The sequence below is a fragment of the Elgaria multicarinata genome, chromosome 6, assembly GCF_023053635.1.
Source record: "Elgaria multicarinata webbii isolate HBS135686 ecotype San Diego chromosome 6, rElgMul1.1.pri, whole genome shotgun sequence".
Classification (NCBI taxonomy): Eukaryota; Metazoa; Chordata; class Lepidosauria; order Squamata; family Anguidae; genus Elgaria; species Elgaria multicarinata.
Window position 1 is genome coordinate 73,405,402 of NC_086176.1, and position 22,921 is coordinate 73,428,322.

The window sequence follows — 22,921 nt, forward strand, 5'->3', positions numbered from 1 at the left end:
GAAAAATGGAATTGTCTCCTCTTCTTCCTCCTGTGGGAGGATCTTGTGAACAGAGTTCTACTCACAGGAACTTTCAACTGAAGCCAGGAATTTCAGAACAGAATGGGCCCTAATCAAACTACTGTGTGTTGTGCTTTTGTCCTTCAGAAATCAATGAAATAAGTTAGTTGTGACATAAAGCACTCTATTGGCCCTTACATATTACAAACTTATAGCACAATCCTATCAATGTTTACTCAGAAATAATTTTCATTAAGTTCAACAGAATTTACTCCAACATTTATATAGGATTGCAGCTTTAAAGGTGTGTTTTTTTAAAAAAACAACAACAACTGTGATTAAGGATTGCAAAATTCAAAGAAACTAAAGGCTATCATGCTCATGCCCTTTTGATGTATTTCTAAGAGGTATCTGGTTAGCTTCTGTCAAAATATATTGTTGGACTAGATAGGTCTTTGGTATGATCCAGCACTTTATGTTCTTAAATTTGTGGTACACAGAATCATAGAATAGCAGAGTTGGAAGGGGCCTACAAGGCCATTGAGTCCAACCCCCTGCTCAATGCAGGAATCCACCCTAAAGCATCCCTGACAGATGGTTGTCCAGCTGCCTCTTGAATGCCTCTAGTGTGGGAGAGCCCACAACCTCCCTAGGTAACTGATTACATTGTCATACTGCTCTAACAGTCAGGAAGTTTTTCCTGATGTCCAGCTGGAATCTGGCTTCCTTTAACTTGAGCCCGTTATTCCGTGTCCTGCACTCTGGGAGGATCAAGAAGAGAACCTGGCCCTCCTGTGTGTGACAACCTTTAAGTATTTGAAGAGTGCTATCATGTCTCCCCTCAATCTTCTCTTCTCCAGGCTAAACATGCCCAGTTCTTTCAGTCTCTCTTCATAGGGCTTTGTTTCCAGACCCCTGATCATCCTGGTTGCCCTCCTCTGAACACGCTCCAGATTGTCTGCGTCCTTCTTGAATTGTGGAGCCCAGAACTGGACGCAATACTCCAGATAAGGCCGAACCACAGCCAAATAGAGAGGAACCAGTACCTCATGTGATTTGGAAGCTATACTTCTATTAATGCAGCCCAAAATAGCATTTGCCTTTCTTGCAGCCATATCGCACTGTTGGCTCATATTCAGCTTGTGATCTACAACAATTCCAAGATCCTTCTCGTTTGTAGTATTGCTGAGCCAAGTATCCCCCATCTTGTAACTGTGCATTTGGATTCTTTTTCCTAAATGTAGAACTTGGCATTTATCCCTATTAAATTTCATTCTGTTGTTTTCAGCCCAGCACTCCAGCCTATCAAGATCACTTTGAAGTTTGTTTCTGTCTTCCAGGGTATTAGCTATCCCACCCAATTTTGTGTCATCTGCAAATTTGATAAGCATTCCCTGCACCTCCTCGTCCAAATCATTAATAAAAATGTTGAAGAGCACTGGGCCCAGGACTGAGCCCTGCGGTACCCCACTCGTTGCCTCTCCCCAGTTTGAGAAGGTTCCATTGATAAGTACTCTTTGAGTCCGATTCTGTAGCCAACTGTGAATCCACCTGATAGTTGTTCCATCTAGCCCACTTTTTGCTAGTTTGTTAATCAGAATATCATGGGGCACTTTGATACAGGGTATAGCTCTAGCATCTTCAGAAAATGTTTTGAGCTGCATCCATTGCGACACAAAGTTACTGCAATGTCAAAAGGCGGCTAAGAAATGCATTAAAAGAATAAGTAATACAAGCCAATATCCTCTAATTATTCAACATACTATTGCTAGAGACAAGAGTAGAAGTCATCCTTTAATCTGATGAAACTTCCCCCTCAAGTTTACCCATTTTAATTTCTACATAATTTGCATTGACACAATTCTATACAACGCTTTGCAGTTCATTAAAACACATGAAACAAATTATTGACCTTAGAAACAAATTATTTAAAGTGCCTCCTTAACTTGCTCAGTGGGCATCTTCAGACAACACGCTAAACCATGGTTAGGCTACTAACCATTTTTCTGTTTAAACTGTGATTATGTAGCCACTATGTTTAGGAATGGTTCACACGTCACACTAAGTCATGGTTCACACAACACACAAAGCAGTAATATTTAGCTCAAAATGCGTAACCACCGTGGCTTAGCGTGTCATCTGAACAGGGTCAGTACAAATATGGGTTATTTTTATTAAGTTATTTACAATACGTATATACCGCTCTCTATCCAAAGATTTCAGAGGAGTGAACAAATAGAATAAAAGAATAAAAACAGAACAGGGTTCAGATAAAATCACAGCTGGTCATTCAGGGAAAGCTTCCTGGAACAACATTTTCAGGAGGCGCCAAGAGCAATACAACATTGGTGCTTGCCTGACCGCTAAAGACAGGGAATTCCATAGGAAGGGGGGTACCACACTGAAGGCTCTTCTCCTGGTGGACTCCAATTGGACTATAGGTCCATGTGGAACCACCAGGGACATGCCCTCAGATGCCCTCACTGAGTGGATGGGTTGTGAAGACTTTACACTATAATAAGGGATACATTCAATAAAGTCCATCTACTCAGAGAGAATCCTGCACTCAACATCCTGCAATTATAAGATTCAATCCACCCAGGTGGCAAAATTATGGCAAAGCTGGTATTGACCAGCTGGTATTAACATTCAAACCCCTAAATGGTTTGGGGCCAGGTTATTTGAAGGAACGCTTCCTCCCATATGTGCCTGCCCGGACCTTAAGATCATCCACGGGGTCCTTCTTCGTGAGCCCCTGCCAAAGGAAGTGAGGCAGGTGGCTATTAGGAGGAGGGCTTTCTCTGCTGTGGCACCCCGGTTGTGGAACGAGCTCCCCAGAGAGGTTCGCTTGGCACCTACATTGTTTTCTTTCCGTTGCCAGCTGAAGACCTTTTTATTTTCTCAGTATTTTAACACCTAATTTAACTTAAATTTAAACTTTGCTGTTTTAATCTCATATTTTAACCTATATTAATTTTTGCTGTGTGGTTTTATTCTGGTTGTGCTTTTTATATTGTATTTCGTAAATTTGTTTTAAATTTGTTGGTTGTTTTTATGCTCTTCATGGTTTTTAATTTTTGTGAACCGCCCAGAGAGCTTCGGCTATTGGGCGGTATAAAAATGTAATAAATAAATAAATAAGCCATTTGAGTGCCATCAGAGATACTGTATTTGTGTCTTACAGCACAATCCTATGCATGTCTACTCAGAAGTAATTTCCTTTGTGTTACTTGCAGGTATCTGTTTTTAGGACCGAAGCCTAAAATCAATCAATTAACTCTAAATCTCATCTTTGAAAATAATTATTTTTGAAAACAGTGACGAAAAAGTTACCATTATTTATAATTTCGAAAAAACATGTCCCTGCTGTTGTTAGCAACAACTTTCTCATTCAGCTTCACTGTAATGGAACAAATCCATAAAAACACTACAATAAGCACTGCCTGTGTGTTGGAAGGGACAATAGTTACCTGGGCATGCCTCAACAAAGAAAGATATCCTGCTTTACAGATCACCACCACACCCTGAACACGCAATTTCCAAATACACAATGAAGAGACAGTCAGCAATGGCACAACAAGTTTGTAAGCTGGTAGAGTGGACTTCTGACAGTCAGCTCAACTTAATAAGTAGCTTGCCCATCACTGCACCTATAGCTAAAGAGATTCTACTCTCCTTTAAAGATTTTGCTATGATTTTATGAGCCACCACTTTTATATATATATATATAAAAACCTTTCTGAGAAACACACACAGGATAATCAAGCAGCCCTTTGTGGAAAAGGCCGTTCCTGTTAGGGCTAGAAATGAGAGACACAAGACAGATATATTATTAATATAATGATTTGCTATAAACCCCGTAACTCTGGGAATGTGTTAGCCCACTTATTAAGCATATCACAAACTAATTCAGAGCTCGTGTTACTGCAGTAGAGAGAAGTACGGGCTCAGAGAAGAAAAGAAAGCAGGAACTACGTAATTAGCACAATGTACTGACAGTAACGAAAGCATCCAGGAAAAGAAACAGTACTCACTCTATGGACCTGGTATATTCCTTCCCAAGTTCTAGATAAGCAGACCACGTGGATACTTATCACAAGCTTGTTTTCATTTCAGTTTATATCAGTTCTGCCTATGGTTTCGGTTTAACAGAGCCCAGGCCAAGTCTGCGTCGTTGGAAGACAACACGACCAATCCCTGACAGCACATTCTCCAAACACCCTCTGCCTGCAGACTTTGTGGCTCCACCTACCTATGAATATTTAGTCAAATGCAGATCCTCACAAGAAAAGTGGAGAAAGTCAGGCAACAGCAAGCCTAGCCAAAACAGAACAGAAAATGCTGCCCAAGTCAAAGGTGCAAATTTCACCTCACTGTCTTGTAGAATGAGGAAGCAATGGACAACATTGATCCAAGAAGTCAGTATTGCTGCATCACCAAGATTTATTGAGGCCAATAAATGAACTTAGCAAAGTTATACAAGGCACTAGATTTGGGGCCAGGTTATTTGAAGGATAATACAAGGCACTAGGAGAACTTCAAGTGGGGATACTAGTAGCTGATTTGCTTTTCCATAAGAGGGAGGAATAGAGCATGTGGTCAACATCAGCTTCACTTAGAGTGACCATATGAAAAGGAGGACAGGGCTCCTGTATCTTTAAGAGTTGTATTGAAAAGGAAATTTCAGCAGGTGTCATTTGTATATATGGGGAACCTGGTGAAATTTCCTCTTCATCACAACAGTTAAAGCTGCAGGTGCCTTGCCCTCTTTTGAATCTGGTCACTCTAGTATAGCTCCTGCACCTTTAACTGTTGTGATGAAGACAGAATTTTATCAGGTTCTCCATATATGCATATGACACCTACTGAAATTCCCTTTTCCATGCAACTGTTAAAGATACAGGAGCCCTGTCCTCCTTTTCATATGGTCACCCTAGCTTCACTCCTCATCTAGTACTTTTGAATATATTACACCAGCCTTCCCCAACTTCGGGCCATCCAGATGTTATGGACTACAACTCTCAGAATTCCTGACCACTGGCCCTGCTGGCTAGATTTGATGGGGGTTGAAGTCCATAATATCTGGGGATCACTAGATTGTGAAAAAATATAAAAATAAATAAATAAATAAGATGCATTACATAAAGAATTAAATCCGTTCTTAACAGCTCCTACTTTTTCAGCAAGAAAATCTGTGGGCACAGAAACCTTAGACTCCTTACAAGACCCTTCCTTGCTTTAAATATCAAGAAACATTCAACATACTAGGCCTACTGTATAAAACCACCATGACCATCAATACACCAAGTGCCTTTTAAAACAGATATTCTGGATATTTAAAGAAAAAACATTTAATTTATCTCAATCCACAATGCACAGAAAAAGACCACTATATTTTAAAAAATGTCGCACTTAAATTAAACACACTAACAATGTCATTTTACTGTCTATAAAATGATTCTGTATAGCATTCCTTTTAGCCAACAACACTTTGGCTAAACACTATAAAATAAATAAATAAATGTATTACTGAACAGATTTTGTTGGATTCAGTTAGAACCGCAAAATTTGTTACAGTAGTATAACATCAAAGGAAAATATTAAACACAAAAACATATCAACTTATATATTCAATAATCTGCCCCTTCCCTATTAGGAAAAATGTAACCATCCTCTCCACCACCATAACTAACAGTTCACTGCCTTTCCCTGACACGCCAAATCAGTTACCTGAGGCGGCCACCTCAATAAGTCTAAACTGGGCCCAGCCATGTTTAAAACAAACAATGAGCCATGAAGCTGACTTGTTTAAACAAACCATAGTTAACACAGTGTGGTGTAGTGGTGAGAGTGTTGGACTGGGACTCAGGATACCTGGGATCTAGTCCTCACTTGGCCATGAAGCTCACTTTGGGCCAGTGAACCTAACCCACCTCACAGGTTTGTTGTGAGGATACATTAGAGAGGAGAAAGGTCATGTAAGCTACCTTTGGTTCCTTACACTAAGAAAAAAGGCAGGATATAAATGCAATAATAATAGTTTTAAAATAACCATAGTCTAGCGTTTGGACCACACACTGAACTGTGGTCAATGGCAATTGGAAATGAAAGTTTCCCATCTTCTTCTCACAAAGTGGAGTAGAAGCAGGGGGGGGAGCGTGGAAGCCCAAGGCTCATCCAGGCTCATTCCTGACGTGTTAAACTTTGCTTGAACAAGACATCCAAACACAGCCAAAGGTGCTTCGGTTTTCCCATACTATTTGTGTAATATACGAAGCTGCTGCCAGTCAATGTAGAGGTCGATAGTATTTTAAAAGATGGATCAAAGATGGCAGATTTGTATTTTAATTCCCTTTTTTTACATGTTGCCTTCTATAAAGTAACAGATGTAAAACAGATAAACACTGAACAAGCCACTTTAAAACTAGAGCTAAATTTCTGTTGCCTCTATATAATATTAAAACTAACAATATATAGGAAGGCGCATAAACAAGTGCAAAAACTTAAAATGTTACAATCCTTATCAGTTTGAAATTATGGACATTCCCATTCATTCAAAAAGGATAAGAAAACCTCTAAATGTAAGTAGAATATGGAATTAGACAGAAGGGCTGCAACAATTATTTGTGTTGTAAAGCTATGATAGGGATGGAGCAGTAAAGTGACAGCTGAGTGACCAGTAAGAGGTCTTCATAAACAAATCATAAAGTAGCAATCCTAAAAACATCTTAGGTTTTGGAATCTTATAGAAGAATACAGTATTGTATGATCTACCAGACCAATTTTGCCCATTTTTGTTTTAAAGTGACTCTTGAACAGTGTAAACATTCAAAAAAATTGGAAACTAGCCCTTGTAGTGACACAGGATTTGCACTAGTTTGTTGATACTAATTCCACTAACTGAAATAATTTAATCTATATATCACAATGCAAAACTCTGCACCACTTCCCAGTTTTAGTAATCTTGTTCAGCTCATGCTGCTGCAACTAAACTGGATATAATTTGACTACCTGAGCACAATTTTTTAAAACACACACACACACGTTTTCCCCAATTCAGGTACTATCCATTCCAGTGTAGTTTAGAACCAAAATACCACTATTCCTAGGGTGAGCCGTATATAGCCCTTGGGCAACAAAACAATTTCTATGAAATCACATGTCTTTAACCTAATATCACATATTATGCCCAGAACGAGTTTTGTTAAGTGGTTATTTGGATGCATAGAATTATAGTGTCTACTCTTGTGTTCAGTTCCTAAAGTGTGATCTGTGCAGTAATAGCTAGATTAATGTGTCCATGGCGCTCTTGGAGAAAGGGCCAACTATCCTGTCCTATATAGGAAGTGATGCATAAAAGATAGATGCACATCTATGCATGTTTTATACTAGGATTCAAGACTACAAAAATTAGCTCAGTGCAGGGTATTTTCACACATAGTTCTATGAAATACCAAGAACCCATCACACCGCCTTAATAAACCAGAAACCTTGGTTAAAATTTTATGGAAAGTTAATAAATCAGCATGCTTGCTTTGCTTATATTCTATTCAGTATGGTAAACACTAGTTTTTATGTCTTCAATTAAGTTGCAAACATGAGCAAGTTACATATCAAAATAACTTGCTCTGTTTCGACTACAATAAGCCAGTCAAAGATTTTTATTTGTGTACTGTGATCCCTGGCTTCCTTTAAGCACATTCATTAAGGATAATGCCATGTTACAAAGAAGACAGCAAAAGCACAAGTTACCCATGGCAAGATCCATGAACCCCAGGGCTCATCACAGTAAGTTACAAATGCTTTTACTTTTCAGATCCAACTTAGAAGCCTGAACATAATCACTTCTTTTAATGGGGATTGATTTGTGTCTAATAATGGTGCATTCGATTTCAAAAAACAAAGAAAATATATATATTAAAACTTTTCTTAAAACAAATTTGAACCTTAATGCCACATGAAATAGGCATTTTTTTTAATTTGGATATTTTACACATACACATACACACCGCATCTACCTTGGTTATGTCACAGAAAATATTAGCATTTCAATGGGCTGCTGTACCACTCATTCCAGCATTTTGTTTGAACAACACTATCTCACATTTACAAATTAAACCCATCAAGAGTAACTTATAGGACACATAGTTAAAACTTTGAAATGACCAAGCAATTCCACATAAATTTCATTTTATCTCACACACGTTGTTCAAGAATAGCACCTGACAGACTTCCTTTCAGTTGCAATTTCTCTTTTTTTGTGGCCAAGGCAGGGTGGGGAGGGAGAGAAATTTAGGGGACAAAAAGATGCAAGCATCTCCAAATACCCCCAAGGGTTTGGATATTTTACACATACACTTACACAGCACGACAGCTGGTTGGCCACTGTGTGAACAGAGTTCTGGACTAGATGGACCCTTGGTCTGATCCAGCATAGCACTCCTTATGTTGCTAGCCCTGGTACATCTAGAACAGAGCATACCAATTGCTGCATCAGTGCACATCCCAAAACATGATGCAATGATGTCTTTGCTGAGACAATAAACAGCCACTGTAGGCAGAGAACACCAGCGTAAGTGTTTAAGTTTACAGCATTGGCAATGCATTTGTTGGTCATGCTTCTAGGAAGATGAACAGATCTATAAACACTCCATTTACCTTACTGATGGAAGATGTACCACTTGTCTTTGTTTTAGGAGATTCAGTGATACCAGTACTTGCAGGTTTCTTCTGTAGAATAAAAAAAATGAAAGTAATATATATGACATAGTAAAAATGCTTCAAAAAGATAGATGTTGGATTCCATTTCTGGAGTTTCCCACCGGCCCCACCCAAACTGAATAATAGCCAGCATTTTCATGCAGTTGGTTAAAATTAGTCCGCTAAGCTAGATCTTATTTGGAAGCGTGAATATGCATATCCTGGATAACAACTTGTCCTGGGATGCAAAGATGTGTGTATACCATATGGTACACTCACACAAGTGAAACACAGGCTTGATTACTACCCATCCTCTGTTCTCCGTTCTTGTCCATGGCTTCACTCTCAATTTCTTGTTTAGCACGAACCACAGTTTGCCATGCTGTCTGAATCAGCGAACTATGGCAAGGGCTTTCCCAACACAGTCAGTGAAATCCAGGCTCTTCTGCCACTCCCAGACTGTGGAATGGCTTGCCAGGAGAGATTTGCCAATTTAACAATCTTTCTGATTTAAAAAAAGCTATAAAGACCGATCTCTTCTGGCAGGCCTACCTAGTCAAATTTTAAAATGTCTGGCTGTTATTTTAAGAATGTATTAGTTTTATATGTTTTTAATCAGTTTTATATATTTTATATTATTTTTATTGTTGTTCCGCACTGATCCAGAGGGAGAGGTGGGTAATTATTATGGGGTGGTTTACCGCCCCATAGCCAAAGCTCTCTGGGTGGTTTACAAAAGTTAAAAACAGTGGACATTAAAAAGTATACAAAATTTTAAAACATCAAAAAATATAAAAACAACAGTTCATGTTTGGAGGGCAAACTCTACCCATGGTTTGTAGATTCAGACATAATGGCAAATTATCAGTGCTACAAAGGAAATGGAAAAGGAAACTCTATACAAGGGGAGGGAAAGGAGGGAGCACAACTCCTCCAAATCATGATCTCAATTAAGCCATACTGAAAAATATAAAGTGAGGCAATAATTGAGTTTTTATGGGCATGGCAAAAAATAAATATATTGAGAATATGTGGTATTCCATAATGGCAGAAGATCTCTCCTAGCTGTTTCACATAAGATATTAAATATTGGTGATCAGTGTAGTACCAGAAATGTGAACTCTCATGAGGCAGGGCAAGAGTCACTCAGCGGTGCCATCTTCTGAGAATGTTTTGAGTAGGAGCAGAACCACTGTCATGCACTGTGACATACCCAATTCATACAGTTAGCTCAATAAATTGTGATCAATGATGTATTGAAGACTACTGAAAGTGCCAGAAGAATCGACTGCATCACACTCTCTTTTTCCTTTTCTAGAAACAACTTAACTACCAGAAATTAACTACAAGAAATTTTCCACGTAACTAAAGTGGGCATCATTTCTACTTCATCTAGGAATGTTTTGAACTGAGTTACCTCATTCAAGCACATTTTGCAGTGAAATCCTACACGTTTGTTCATAAGTAAATCTCACTGAGTTCAATGGGACTTACTTCCAAATCAGTGAGTATAGGATTGCATGCATATCCTCTAAGCCAACTTAAGCCAATCGCGATGACACTAGAATATGGATGTTAAACCAACTTGCATATGAAAAATAATAAAATACATGCATTTTATCACGTTGCCATGAGATGGCACTGTGTCAAGAGCCCACACTACTGTTTGTGGTCCCAGGCAATTAATCCTGTAAAACTGAGGAAAGTCAAAAACAAAAAGCACTTTGCAGTGTTGTCATTTTCATATCTAAGCAAATTCATGGCTGCAATATTTGCAAGGTAAATTATAAGTGCAGTAAACCTTGATTATTGTTTTTTTTTTTTTTTTTTTTATGAATCAGTAGTCAGTTGGCATACACAATGGGAATTCTGCTCAACCCATGCCAAATAGCATAAACATTTGAGTAGGGAAGGGAGCAACTGGGAGGCTTTGCTAAGGCCTCTTTAAAGTTATCCAGCCCAAGTACCATATTACTCCTTGAGACAAGGGACATGGATGCATCTCTTGACCTCCATCTCTCTCATTGAGACATCTAAATAGGTGGCTACTTGCTTTCCAATTGCCCTACAAAGTCCCAATAGCCTTACAAAGCAAACTTTCCTCTTTTCTGACTAGTGCTATATCCTACATATTTGGGCACATGGATGTAGCTTTCTCCTTTAGATAAATTCTTATCTAAAGAATTTCCAGATGCTAAATAAAGCCCACACAATTCGAGATGAAATTAAGTAAAATCATTATGCTGTGATTGTTATAATGCAATAGCTACATATTTTTTAAAAGCCCGTTTTTGCAAGAAACCCTAGCCCTGGGTTTCTAAGCTTTAAATGTGCAAAATGCCTCAGACAGTCCCACTCTTCAACTGCTGATGTAAGTGTTAGATACAAAAACAGTATTGCTATAATAGCATTGCTTTTAAAACATGCATTTTCCCATTATTTAGCTATTCTTGATGCAAACCGTAACTGCATTTCCATCGTTTTAAGTCACACAAAAATGCCATCCAACAAAAACATTTTGCTAGTTTCACACCCGTGTAATACAGAGTGGTATTAGCAGTGGGTTCAGCAGGTCACAGCCAGCATGAGTTGATCATTGCCCCCAGACATATGAGCAAATAGCTAACTAGACAGCTGAGTCTTTCTGCATTAAAACAGTTGGCACATGCCCCAGCGGCAATACAATATATTTTGATCTCTCTCACTGTGTATACAAGTGAAAGTATAGCCTTACTATGAGAAAGACAGCAACACTGCTGTTCAGCCCCATCTTAAGTGATGTAGAGGTGCATTGCAGTATGGGAAGAAAAAGCAGCCCTCACCCCAAAATAAAAACAAAACAAGTGTTGGTACATGGATGAGAAAAGCTATGCTGCTCATCCAACAAAACACCCAATAAATGTCTGTGTCAGCTGAACAGCCTCATTACACATAGCAATCACAGCAGAAATGAATGCACTACATGGATGGAAGCCAAAACTCCCACCTTTCTGTCTCTTAAATAATTCTTATTCCTAAGGGCTTCCCTTTTCTATAACATGAAAAGCAAGACGTCACATCTCAAGCAACCTCCTTCCCAATTATAAAACAGGGCTGTCACTTGGTTAATCCAAGAAACCAAGAGGAAGTTGCTCCTATTCACCATTTGGCTCACTTCACTGAGGTGAGGAATTGGCCAGCGTTTAATGGTGAAATTCCCCTCTGTCCATGAGCTGAATCTCAGCTGGATTTCCCCTGACTGATTGATCCTTCTATTACAAGGCTAGCCACTGTCTGGAAACTCCAGAAATAGAGTAAGTTTTCCCAGTGCTTTAGTCTCTCTCTTGAATACTTCTATAAATTGCCTGGGATGATCCATACATCATTACAACAACCCAGCATGGCTTATTTAAGCCACAGAGGGTTGCAGCACATACTGGCAGCCATTTTAATATTCAACTATCAGCTAGGGTGATGCCAGGGCTTGCCTGGTGTCCAAACCTAGGTGGCATGGCTAGTTGGAGGGGGAAACAATAACCCTTTAACAAGCTACAGGTTATTGCCACCCAGATCTGGATGACACAACAAGCTGCAGCTGGAGCCTGTGAGCACCGCAGCTTGTCATGGCATAAATAAGCCATGGTGGGCTGAAGTGATCGTGCAAACCAGGGCATTGTTTTGCATATCAACTGAAGATATTTTGTGAATTATTAAGTCTGCTTTCATTGCACCTTCATATTTTCTCCATTCTCGAATACTCATACCTCACTCCAAATCCCCTAATGACATCTCCCAATGTTTTCATATAGATGTTGAAAAGCATAATAATGTAGAACATTGGCAATTAGCAACACTGTGGTATCAACACTCGCTTGCTAGAAAATATGAACACTGCATATAATGTATAGAAAATATATACATGCAATGTATAGCAAGTTGGATATGTACTTCAGAGATCTGGGTTCACTTCTCACCCATCAGCCTGGATTCACTGGGTAACACCACCCACATCTCTGTAACATTTGAAGGGTAAGTGACTGATCATTATCTCTCAAGCTTAGTATCTCTGTCTGTAGAATGGTTGATGGTAGCTAGGAACTGGAAGATCCAAGGGGAATATTCTATTGAAGAATGGTATAAAGAAGTATGGGATATAGCCATCAATGATAAATTGACATGTAACATTAAGTGGAGAAAAGGCATAACTAAAATAAATGAGTTCGAAGGAATTTGGAAACAGTTCCTAGTGTTTGTGTTTACTAAGGGAAGTGGGAAACCACCAGCAGAAGAAACGATTAGATTTTGGACTCAAGAATGATCCCGAGGTGGGGGGGTGCACTTTTATGTTAAGAGCGAAGATGTTATAGTTTGATAAGGTATATGTAATAGCTTTTGATATTGTACTCAACATTTATTCAAGATGTATGTAACAGATGTTTGATGTTATTTTTTTTTCTTATTGTGTTGTTTTAGTTATATTTGGTAATGTTTATCTATGTTTATATAGTGTTGAAAATGAATAAAAATTATATAAAAAAAAAAAATCTCTGTCTGTAGAATGAGAATGACTTACTCACAAAGGTGTGAGGACGCCAAATAAATAAGAAAAACATTGTAGAACATTAAGAGCACAATCCAGCCAAAGTTAAGTACTTTATAGTCCCAGTGGTTTTGTCTCCCATTGACATTAATGAGGCTTCAAGGTGCCTAGCATTGGCTGGACTGGGCAGTAACAGTACAATCTATTAATGTCTACTTGAAAGTAAATCCAATGAGTTTAATAGGGCTTATTCCCAAGTAAGTGAATCTAGGATTGCACCCCAAATGTTACATAAATTATTATTAGTCAACGAATTTAAAATAGTTTAATAACTGCATTGAAATTCCTATAAAAATTACTTATCAGACAAACATCCCAAAAATATTTGAAGACCTCCCACTTGATACAGTACAATTGTATCACAGAAGCATGCCAACTTTGATAAATTTGATGGCTATTATAATTAATGATGGGGCTGATGAACTGTCTTAGAAGACATATCTTATGTAAACCACCCCGTGAATTTCTATTGAAGGATAGTATAAAACTTCCTATAATAAATGAAAATATTTAAAGCATTTTTCTGCAAGTCAAACATTTGTGAAACCTGTTTTTTATCTCCGAAGGCTAGCTCACTCATCTGACTCTTCCTCATGTTCATTACCTTTAATATTGTATGACTACTGTATATAGGCTTGCCATATTCTGAATCCACAAAACCGGGACAATTTGGGGGTGGGGGGCTAGAATTTTTTTTTAAAAAAACTGAGCAATATGTAAATGTCTAGGGAAAGAAAGAAAGCTATCTAAGCTTTAGTTATCTAACACTGCAATCCTATGTGTGTCGACTCAGAAACAAATCCTATTAAGTTAAATAGGACTTATTCCCAGGTAAGTATGAATAGGATTGCAGCCTAAAGTACTTAAGCACCTGCAAATAAATAATAGGCAGAGAACAGTTTAAGCAAACAAACAGAGAAAAATGACACTAAATTACATTTCTCCACTAGTTCTCAAAAGCTAGAGGAGGCTTCAATATGGAGACTTACACTCCACTGAGCAGGCTCAAAGCACCGTTTTGGAGGTTGGAATTTCTCTGGCCGGCTGGAACAGGAATCCGGGATTCTTGACTGACTGGCCGGGACATTTTAGAAATGCTTGGAAACCGTGACATTCCCAAGTTTTCGGGACGTATGGCAACCCTAACTGTATACACCTGGTTTGCATCCATACGTGATCATCTTACCCTGTTGCTCAAAACAATAATAAGACCGACAGCCCAAACCAGTTTCTGCACCAAGTTCCACATTAAAGAAAATTCCTGCATTCTCATGGTCAACAAAAAATAATAATTATATAGCAGCATCATTTTTGAACTCATGACTCATTTATGGCTTTCAGCATTATTACAGTTTAGGATAACTCCTCCAACAAAACTGTGAACCTGGTTATTAATTTCTAGGTAGCATTTCCCCCAATGTTTTCTTGGAAGCCATCATTACTACTCTTTTCATCAAGTTAAAATATTATAGTGTAAATCACTGACACATTTTAAAAAGTGCTCCAGCAAGCATGTACCAACATCACAAAACACTGCATTGTGCTTGGTTCAGACATAATGATAAGCCAGGATTTAATTTAATTGTGATTTGTTTGAATGACTGAAGCCCTAACAAACAATAAACTATATTTTTTTCACAAAAACAACAACCTCAATTTAAAACCATGGTTTGAAATTGGTTTATAAATCCTGTCTTGCTTTAACCATGGTTTGTTGGTGTGGCTGTTCGCATGACATGCTGTGACTCGTCATGGCTTATTTGAGCCACAATGAGCCACAATGCCCAAAGGCACCATCCTGAATATTCAACCCCCAACCATGGGTCATGCACACCCAGTCAGGGTTAATGCAAGGGTTAAACGGTGGATTGTGGCATGTGTAGGTGGCCATTTTCAAGCCACAACTTCTTGGGTCATCCAAATCCAGCAATCATGGGTTAAGTGAGGATTAAACGACCCTCAACAATAGACAATGGATTATGTGAGGGTTGTTTAACCCTCACAAAACCCACAGTCCCAGGGTTCAGCAGACATGACAAGCTGCAGTTGGGGCTTGAATATTCAAAACCTGTGTGGCTGATGCTGCAGCCCACCAAGAAGCCACAGTGGGCTGTTTTGACTGCACAAACCAGGTTAGTCTCTGCTTGTTCAACATACCATCATTAAAACAGTTCCTTAGCTTTATGTGTTTACTCATCATTACATTAGGATGGTAGTCATTTATTAAAGGTTTAGGAGAGTAAATTGAGTTAGCAAATTCTATAGATAAAATATATACCATGAGAAACTGGGCCCCAAACCTTTCAAGTAATTATGGCCTAAAACTCTCTCCTTTCAACATGAGGCTGGGAAAAGAAATGACCTAACTAGAATTGTTTTCCCTTCACTCCCACCATTACCACAAAATGTTCTCTTTCTGAATCAAGGAGCAGAATTTGGCATAAAGCAGGGAAGGTAGGTTCAGAAGGTGGAAAAATAACATGCTTAAGTTATTCAAATGAAAAGTATATATTAAAGACAACTTCTCCAGGAATGAATGTAAAATGAATGAACACAACATGAATTGTTCAAAACTTGACTTAGAAAAGAGAGACACTTCAAGTATCTATGGTGCATGTATGTACTACTACACTATGTAAGTACCATCCGTATCAGGGGACTGCCTGCTCTCACAGTGCAGAATTAGGAGACTGGAAAAGTAGGAAGCAGAAACCAAATGCAGTGCCAACAGTCCCCATTCCTGACCAACAATAACAAGTGATCAGAGCTAAGAATACTAGTTCACCACTTCACTAGTGGGAAGTCACCAGGAATACAGAAGTATGTTTGCAGCCACCTTTCTGGTGAACCCCTTGTAATGGTATATTGTCTTCTCTCTCTCTCTCTCTCTCTCTCTCTCTCTCTCTCTCTCTCTCACACACACACACACACACACACACACACACACACACACATTCAGCACCATGGAAATGCTTCCAGGTATTTTGGAAATAAACAGAGTTCCACTGCTCTTAGAAGACTTTTTTAAATACACACAGAGTTCAGCTGATAGGTAATGCAATAATACAGTACTGTCTTTGAACACTTATTCATGCATTTCCAGTCTCTGCATCTTCAGGGACTAGGAATTCAGCACAACACCTTGCTTTATGCAGGAAGGCTGAAAAAGGCTTAAGCAATGAAAGAAGTGAGTTGACAGAGCCAGAAAGGATGTATTACAACAGCCCTTGTTCTGCAGGCAATATGATACTTAGTCATCTGTCTAATAAAAAGGCAGAAGAGATCATTTTACAAGCAAATCGCCATTCATTCAGGAAGTCTCAAAAGACACAACCAAGATTTAAGTGACATGATGGCTGGTGTGGCTGTAATGTCAGATTCCTGCTCTTTTGAACTCAAGAGAACTCAGTTTCAGTGTCCTAGACAGGTATCTCTAAACAAAGCTGTTTGCTCTGTTGTATCTTTCTTCTTCCTCACCTTCTGTTGCCTTTCCACACTGTTGACATTGAAATTATAAACTCTATGGGACAGAGACAGCTATTAATTTATGATACCCTACAAAGTGCTAAATAACGGAGTAAATACTTTTTTAAAAGGCCCCATTCAGAAGACACCTTAAACCACAGCTTTAACCATGGTGGTTAAGCCAGAAAGCCGGGCCGTGTTCATTATTATTATTATTATTATTATTATTATTATTATTATTTATTTATTTATATAGCACCATCAATGTACATGGTGCTGTACAGAGTAAAACAGTAAATAGCAAGACCCTGCCGCATAGGCTTACAATCAGAAGACACCTTAAACCATGGCTTTAACCACGTATTTTAAGGTGTCTTCTGAACGAGGCAAGAGGCACCTTACTATATTTCCAAATGTTATTTATTTTTAAAATTTAGATACACACGCAGTCCTTCAAAATTAGCCTTGGTGATAAAGCCAAATAAAACCCTGCGGCTGTGAAGACCATGCCCCTCCCATAAGAGTGGGGTCTTGTCCTTGGCTTTAAGCTGTAATTCCAATACCCAGCAAAAGCTCAGGGACAATCACCTGCTTCCATGCTTGTGGGATTCTGTGCAATAAGAAAAGAAGGGAAGCACAGAGCCAAGCTAAGTGTCTATGAGCTGGAGCAGAGAAAGAGGGACTTGTTTTGGTTCTGTGCTTCCCAGCTGCTCCAAATGCCCTTATTATTATTATTATTATTTATTTATATAGCACCATCAATGTACATGGTGCTGTACAGAGTAAAACAGTAAATAGCAAGACTCTGCCGCATAGGCTTACAATCTCAAAACAAATTGTAGGCTTCTTCAGAGTGGGGACTGGTCAAGCATCATTCCACCATTCTGTAGCTCCAGAGTTGGGAAGAAGCCTTGGGCACATCACACTCACCAACAGCCATCTGAACACTTGCCATAGCAAGTGAAATTGTTGACCCCTGAACTATTTTGCCTACATCACATTACACATGTCTACTCAGAAGTTAGTCCCATTGAGTGTAATGAGACATAACTTACTACTAAGTGTGTTTAGGATTGCAAGCTTAATCGTGCAATCCTACGCATCCTTACTCAGAAGAAAACTCCCATTATATTTAATGTTGCTTTCTAAGGTAAATGTGCATTACATTGCAGCCTAAGTGTCTGATCCTAAGAAGCAATTCACCTATAAATTTTAAGGGCCAAGCTAGACATGATATGTGCATGGATTTTGACATTAAAGGTTGCTTACCTACCCAAGTCATTTGAACTTTCCCCCCCCCCCCCCCTCCAATCAGCTCTGACACAGGGAAAGAGCCAGGCTGGGAAGAAAGTGCCTGGGACAATGTACATTAAGTGAGTTGTTCAACTCCCCTCACCTGCATGCTCTTTTAATATAATAAAACATTACCCAGTTCCACATTATATATGAACATAATGCAGATATTCTATATTCATTTTCTATTGTCTCCAATGTGTGCTAATAATGAGAGTGGGAGAGACTCCACTGGGAAAATATCTATAGAATTAAAGCCTAGAGAAGCAATTGCTGTCACTGTGTTAGTTATATACCAGGGGTGGGGAACGTGTGGCTCTCCAGATATTGTTGAGACTATAACTTCCATCACCTCTGACTGTTGGCCATGCTGGGGGGCTGATGGATGTTGTGAGTCCTACAAATCTGTAAGGCTGCAGATTCCCAACCCCTGACTTATACAATGATGCCTGGTCACTCATTAGCTTCCCTACGGAATGACAAATAAAGCCTTATTATTATTATTATTAAATATTCAAAATAAATAATAATAATAATTACCTATTTGTGAAAAATGAATCAAGTGAAAGTCTTCAACAGTAAGCTTTTTGAGATATATATATATATAAAGCAATTAGAAGTCATTGCAAAAATAGAGAGTGTTTTATATGTCTGTTTGTGTTTGCTAGCCACCTTGAACTTTCTAGGAATATATTTTATTAATAAAATAGTGAAATCCATTCGGTTATAATTGTAACATAATGCTTTATAGTTACCTCTGCTGCTTCTGCTCCTTTTTTATCTCCTGCAGCTCCACTTGCATTTTTATCACCATGCTGTAAGAAATAAAAAGGGATACTGTTAACAGGCACAAACTAAAGATCTGCCCAAAATACTGTCACGACCCAGAGAACTATACAGCTAGTTCTGGAGCTATGGGCTTGTATTTCCTGAACAGAAATCCCTACCCTATATTGCACAAACCCATTCTCAAAAACAATATGTGATCCACTACAGGGAGCTTGCACCTCCCCTCCCCAAGTGTGCTACAACTGAAGACTTCTTGAATTAATTAACCATAGTTTCCCATTACATCTGAACCAGAAAAGTATCCTTACCCAGTTTGGGACAGCAGGTTCTGAAATCATGGTTTGAAGTTGGTTTCAGATCCTGGTTTGTTCTGAGCCTGATAACTATAGTTTTCCAATCTGAATGTAACAGGAAACTATGGTTAATTGACCTACGAAGTCTTCATTCATGGTGCATTGAGAAGGGGCAATATGAGGACAGATCACAAGGGCTTAATGCCCTAAGAGATGTACGTCCAAACTGAGCCAATAAAACTATAGTGCAAGCTTGGTCAGTACTTGGTCCATTTCCTCACATTAAACAAATAGAGCGTCATCACACAGGGGGAAATCGTGTTTGCTTACCAGCGCTTATCTGCCTGCACATAAACAACATGCATGGGGCCCATTCAGTGAGCTGTTTTGATCACACTGCTTCTCCTGTACACAGCAAGAGATAGCGGCAAGTTCCATTTCAAACAATTCAGATTTACCAGTGTCTTTATTTGTTTGTTTATTTATTTATTACATTTTTATACTGCCCAATAGCCGAAGCTCTCTGTTGTGCAAAGAAGGCTAGAATGGGCAGGACGCAGACAACGTCATGAATAGGACCCACAAAAATCCGTGAGTGCCCAGTAACGAGCGTGCAATAAAACACTCATCTCATAACGCCCACAGTTTCTATAACTTGAACTATAAATAAGGCTGGCATGAGAGCAAGAACAATTCCACTGATCAACTGCAATAAATCTCATTATATTAGTCCAAGCCAGTGTGTCATAAAGGCCCTTATATTATGTCACTTCAACAGTTTTATGCATGTAATGCAGAAAGGCCCTGAAGTAACTACCACTTCATTTCATTAAAACACTTTTATCCCACCTTTGCATTTTCAAAGAGAAATGTCCAAGGCAGATGATTGAAAATTAACAAGAATGAAAACACAAGTTAAAATACTGGGGGCAGGGAAAGATAAAAGAAGAGAAAAGGTGGAAAAATAATAATAAAAAAAACTCACATGGGGAGTCAGGAATAATTAGCCTGCAGGATGGACTGAGACGGATGCCCCCCCCCCCAATTGTTTCTAGGCACAATTCAAACTGCTGGTCATGACTTTTAAACCTTATACAGTTTGGAACTGGGATACCTGTAAGGTCCTCTACTCCACTATGAGACTACCCACACATTAAGGTAATCAAGAGAGCCCCTTGCGTATCCCACAAGAGAGAGGGCCTTTAGGCTGCTGCACCTGGATTTAGAACTCCTGTCTCACTGCTTCCCTGATGACTTTCCAATGCAGTGTGAAGCCCTTCCTTTTTAGAAAAGCCTTTGACCTTAGTGACTTCAATGAAGCTTATAGCTATTTGCAATTGTTTTTATCCACTTCTTTGATATTTATTTTATTGTTTTTATTGCATTGTATTTTAATTACCTATTTGTACGTTTTAAAAAAAGAACACAATACCTTCTGTGTCAGGGTATTCCACAATATGGGTGCCACAACGGAGATGGCCCTTTACTATGGGACGATAAGAAAATATTCTCAAATCGCCAAGCCAATATATTAGGCTGCTGTAAAATGATAATTTTATTTCTATGGAATTACCAAAATTAACTGCCTAACATTTTTTTAGCACTTGCAAAGCTGCAGACTTCTTTCAACTCAACTAGCTTAGAACACAGGTAGCAAAGATGCTTAAGTACAACAACACAATAACACTCTCCTGTATGAATGATTGTCAAGGAAGCATTGGATTTCTCATTGCAACAATGCCTAAAAACACCAAGCCCACATTTTAGAAATTATGTCCCTGACTCTCTAATCAGCTAAATTGGTGCCTAATGCTCTAATTAAAAGGGGGGAATGAATTACCGTGTACCTGTGCTCTTAAAATAATTTTGACAGTACAGTAGGTGTAGTGCTTCAAAAGGTATTTGTAGTGGTCTTTAATCTAACATTTTCCAACCATTATGAAATCACGTCATAAACCTACTTGATCTTCTGCAAGCACACAAAACCTAGATATCTAATTAGCATACCCAATACCTGTACTTTCAAATAATACTTCTTCTATACCCACTGTATTGTTATGACATTTTTATCCTTCCTTTTCCCCCAAGAAGTTCAATATTGTGTACATCTTCCCATCCCCATTTTATCTGGACTATATCAGTCCAACAGATTGGGCAACTGACCCAATTGAATTTTAAGATGCCTTTTAATAATGTGCTGCTTTTAATATTAGTTTTAAATGTTTTAATTAGTTATATGTATTTTATGGTATTTGCATTTGTGTTGTACCCCGCCTCAATCCAGAGGGAGAGGCAGGTAACAAATAAATAAATATATTATTGTTATTGTTATTATTATTAAGGTCATTCAGTGAGCTTCATAGCTGAGTAAAGGATTTGAATCTGGGTCTCCCCAGACCTAGTCTGACACTCTAACCACTATACCACACTGGCTCTTATATAAGATGCATATATTATTGGTAATAATATGCAATAATAATGGTAATAATATATGCTATCTTCCTGTTCCAATGTGCCATGCTTCCTTAACAAAGTCCTAATTGAAAAGATTGTTCCACAGGACTGGACTTCTCCCAATTTGTCATTATCTGATGACTAGCAACAAAATGTGTTAACTTTTTCCATTGAAAAATAAAGCATTTGAGTTGACACTGGATGAGAGGAAAGGTCTATCTGCAGTGATGAATCTGCAGCAGCTCATTCACAAATACAAGTCATCATTTGTTACTGGATTCAAGGAGTCCTGAACATTCAAGTGTAAACTAGCTCCAAGCCTGTGATTCTACATCCTGTGCTCCAAGAAGAGCAACTCTAAAGAGTCACACAATGCCACAGCTGCACACAAGGTGCTCAGGCTAATATCAGTAAGATACTTGAACAAACAGCAGGACACAAGTAAAAGAATGTTTTGTAGGTACTTCCCCCACCCCCACAACTGTGCAAACCATGAAGCAAGTGTTAAGTTTTCCTTGGGTGGAGAAAACTGCAAGTGTAGCAGCAGAATGCCAAAGTCCACCATCTCTCTTGGCTACTGATATTATTATTGTGTTTAAGGGAGGACCTTATCCAACGTTTAATTAGAAACTCATTTTAATGTATCTAAAATAGATATCTATCAATAAAAATACAAAAAAGTAATTTCTCAACTTGTAAACGCAGCAGAATCAGGAGAACCCTTAAGAGAAAGACTGGAACTAAGTAGCTGAGCCATGCACATACAACCTTCCTCAGAAATGTGGTTTTATTTTATTTTTCATCAGCATTTGCAATAAAGTTCACAGAAGCATAGTGATATGCCATAAAAGCATATTCTTTACTAGCCACTTTGATCTGTACGGCATACCTCATAAATTAGAAGACACAGACCTCCATAAAAGACAAAAGGGCTTATATGCTTCAAGTCAAACTGATAAACACACACACACCACAGATGACACACTGATAGCTAGGATAATTACATAGTTATAACCCACACTAAAGTTACAATTTCATGAAAAACTTGTATTTCAATACGTTCAGAAAATGTTACATTTTCTTCTACAGCAGCCCTGCCACGTGGTGCCCACCAGATGTGTTGGACTACAGCTTCCATCATCCCAATGACCATGTTGGCTAAGGATGATAGGAGTTGTAGTCACATATCTGGAGAGTCCCATGATGGGAAGACTGTTTAAAGGGTAGCTCTTATTAACTTCTATTATCTTTGGAGCAGAGCCATGAAGAGTCCTCCAGTAATGGAATGTTCCAAAGCAAAGGATAGGGGAGAAAAATCGAAGTATCACTAACCAGTATGCAAAAATGA

At 38.6% G+C, this 22,921-nt stretch overlaps 1 protein-coding gene across 8 annotated transcripts in view; it reads right to left on the minus strand.

Moving 5' to 3' along the window:
* Positions 1–22,921, minus strand: part of CAST (calpastatin) — an 85,876-nt gene that overhangs the window by 53,101 nt on the left and 9,854 nt on the right. For 5 of the 8 annotated variants that reach the window (XM_063129580.1, XM_063129577.1, XM_063129578.1 and 2 more), the window contains exons 2-3: positions 18,793–18,852; positions 8,659–8,730 (exon numbers count right to left, since the gene is read on the minus strand). In XM_063129580.1, coding sequence (XP_062985650.1) covers positions 8,659–8,730; positions 18,793–18,852 — 132 coding nt within the window. Of the gene's footprint in view, positions 1–4,034; positions 4,168–8,658; positions 8,731–18,792; positions 18,853–22,921 lie in introns of those variants that run through there. The other 3 variants (XM_063129583.1, XM_063129582.1, XM_063129581.1) reach the window with 2 other exon arrangements.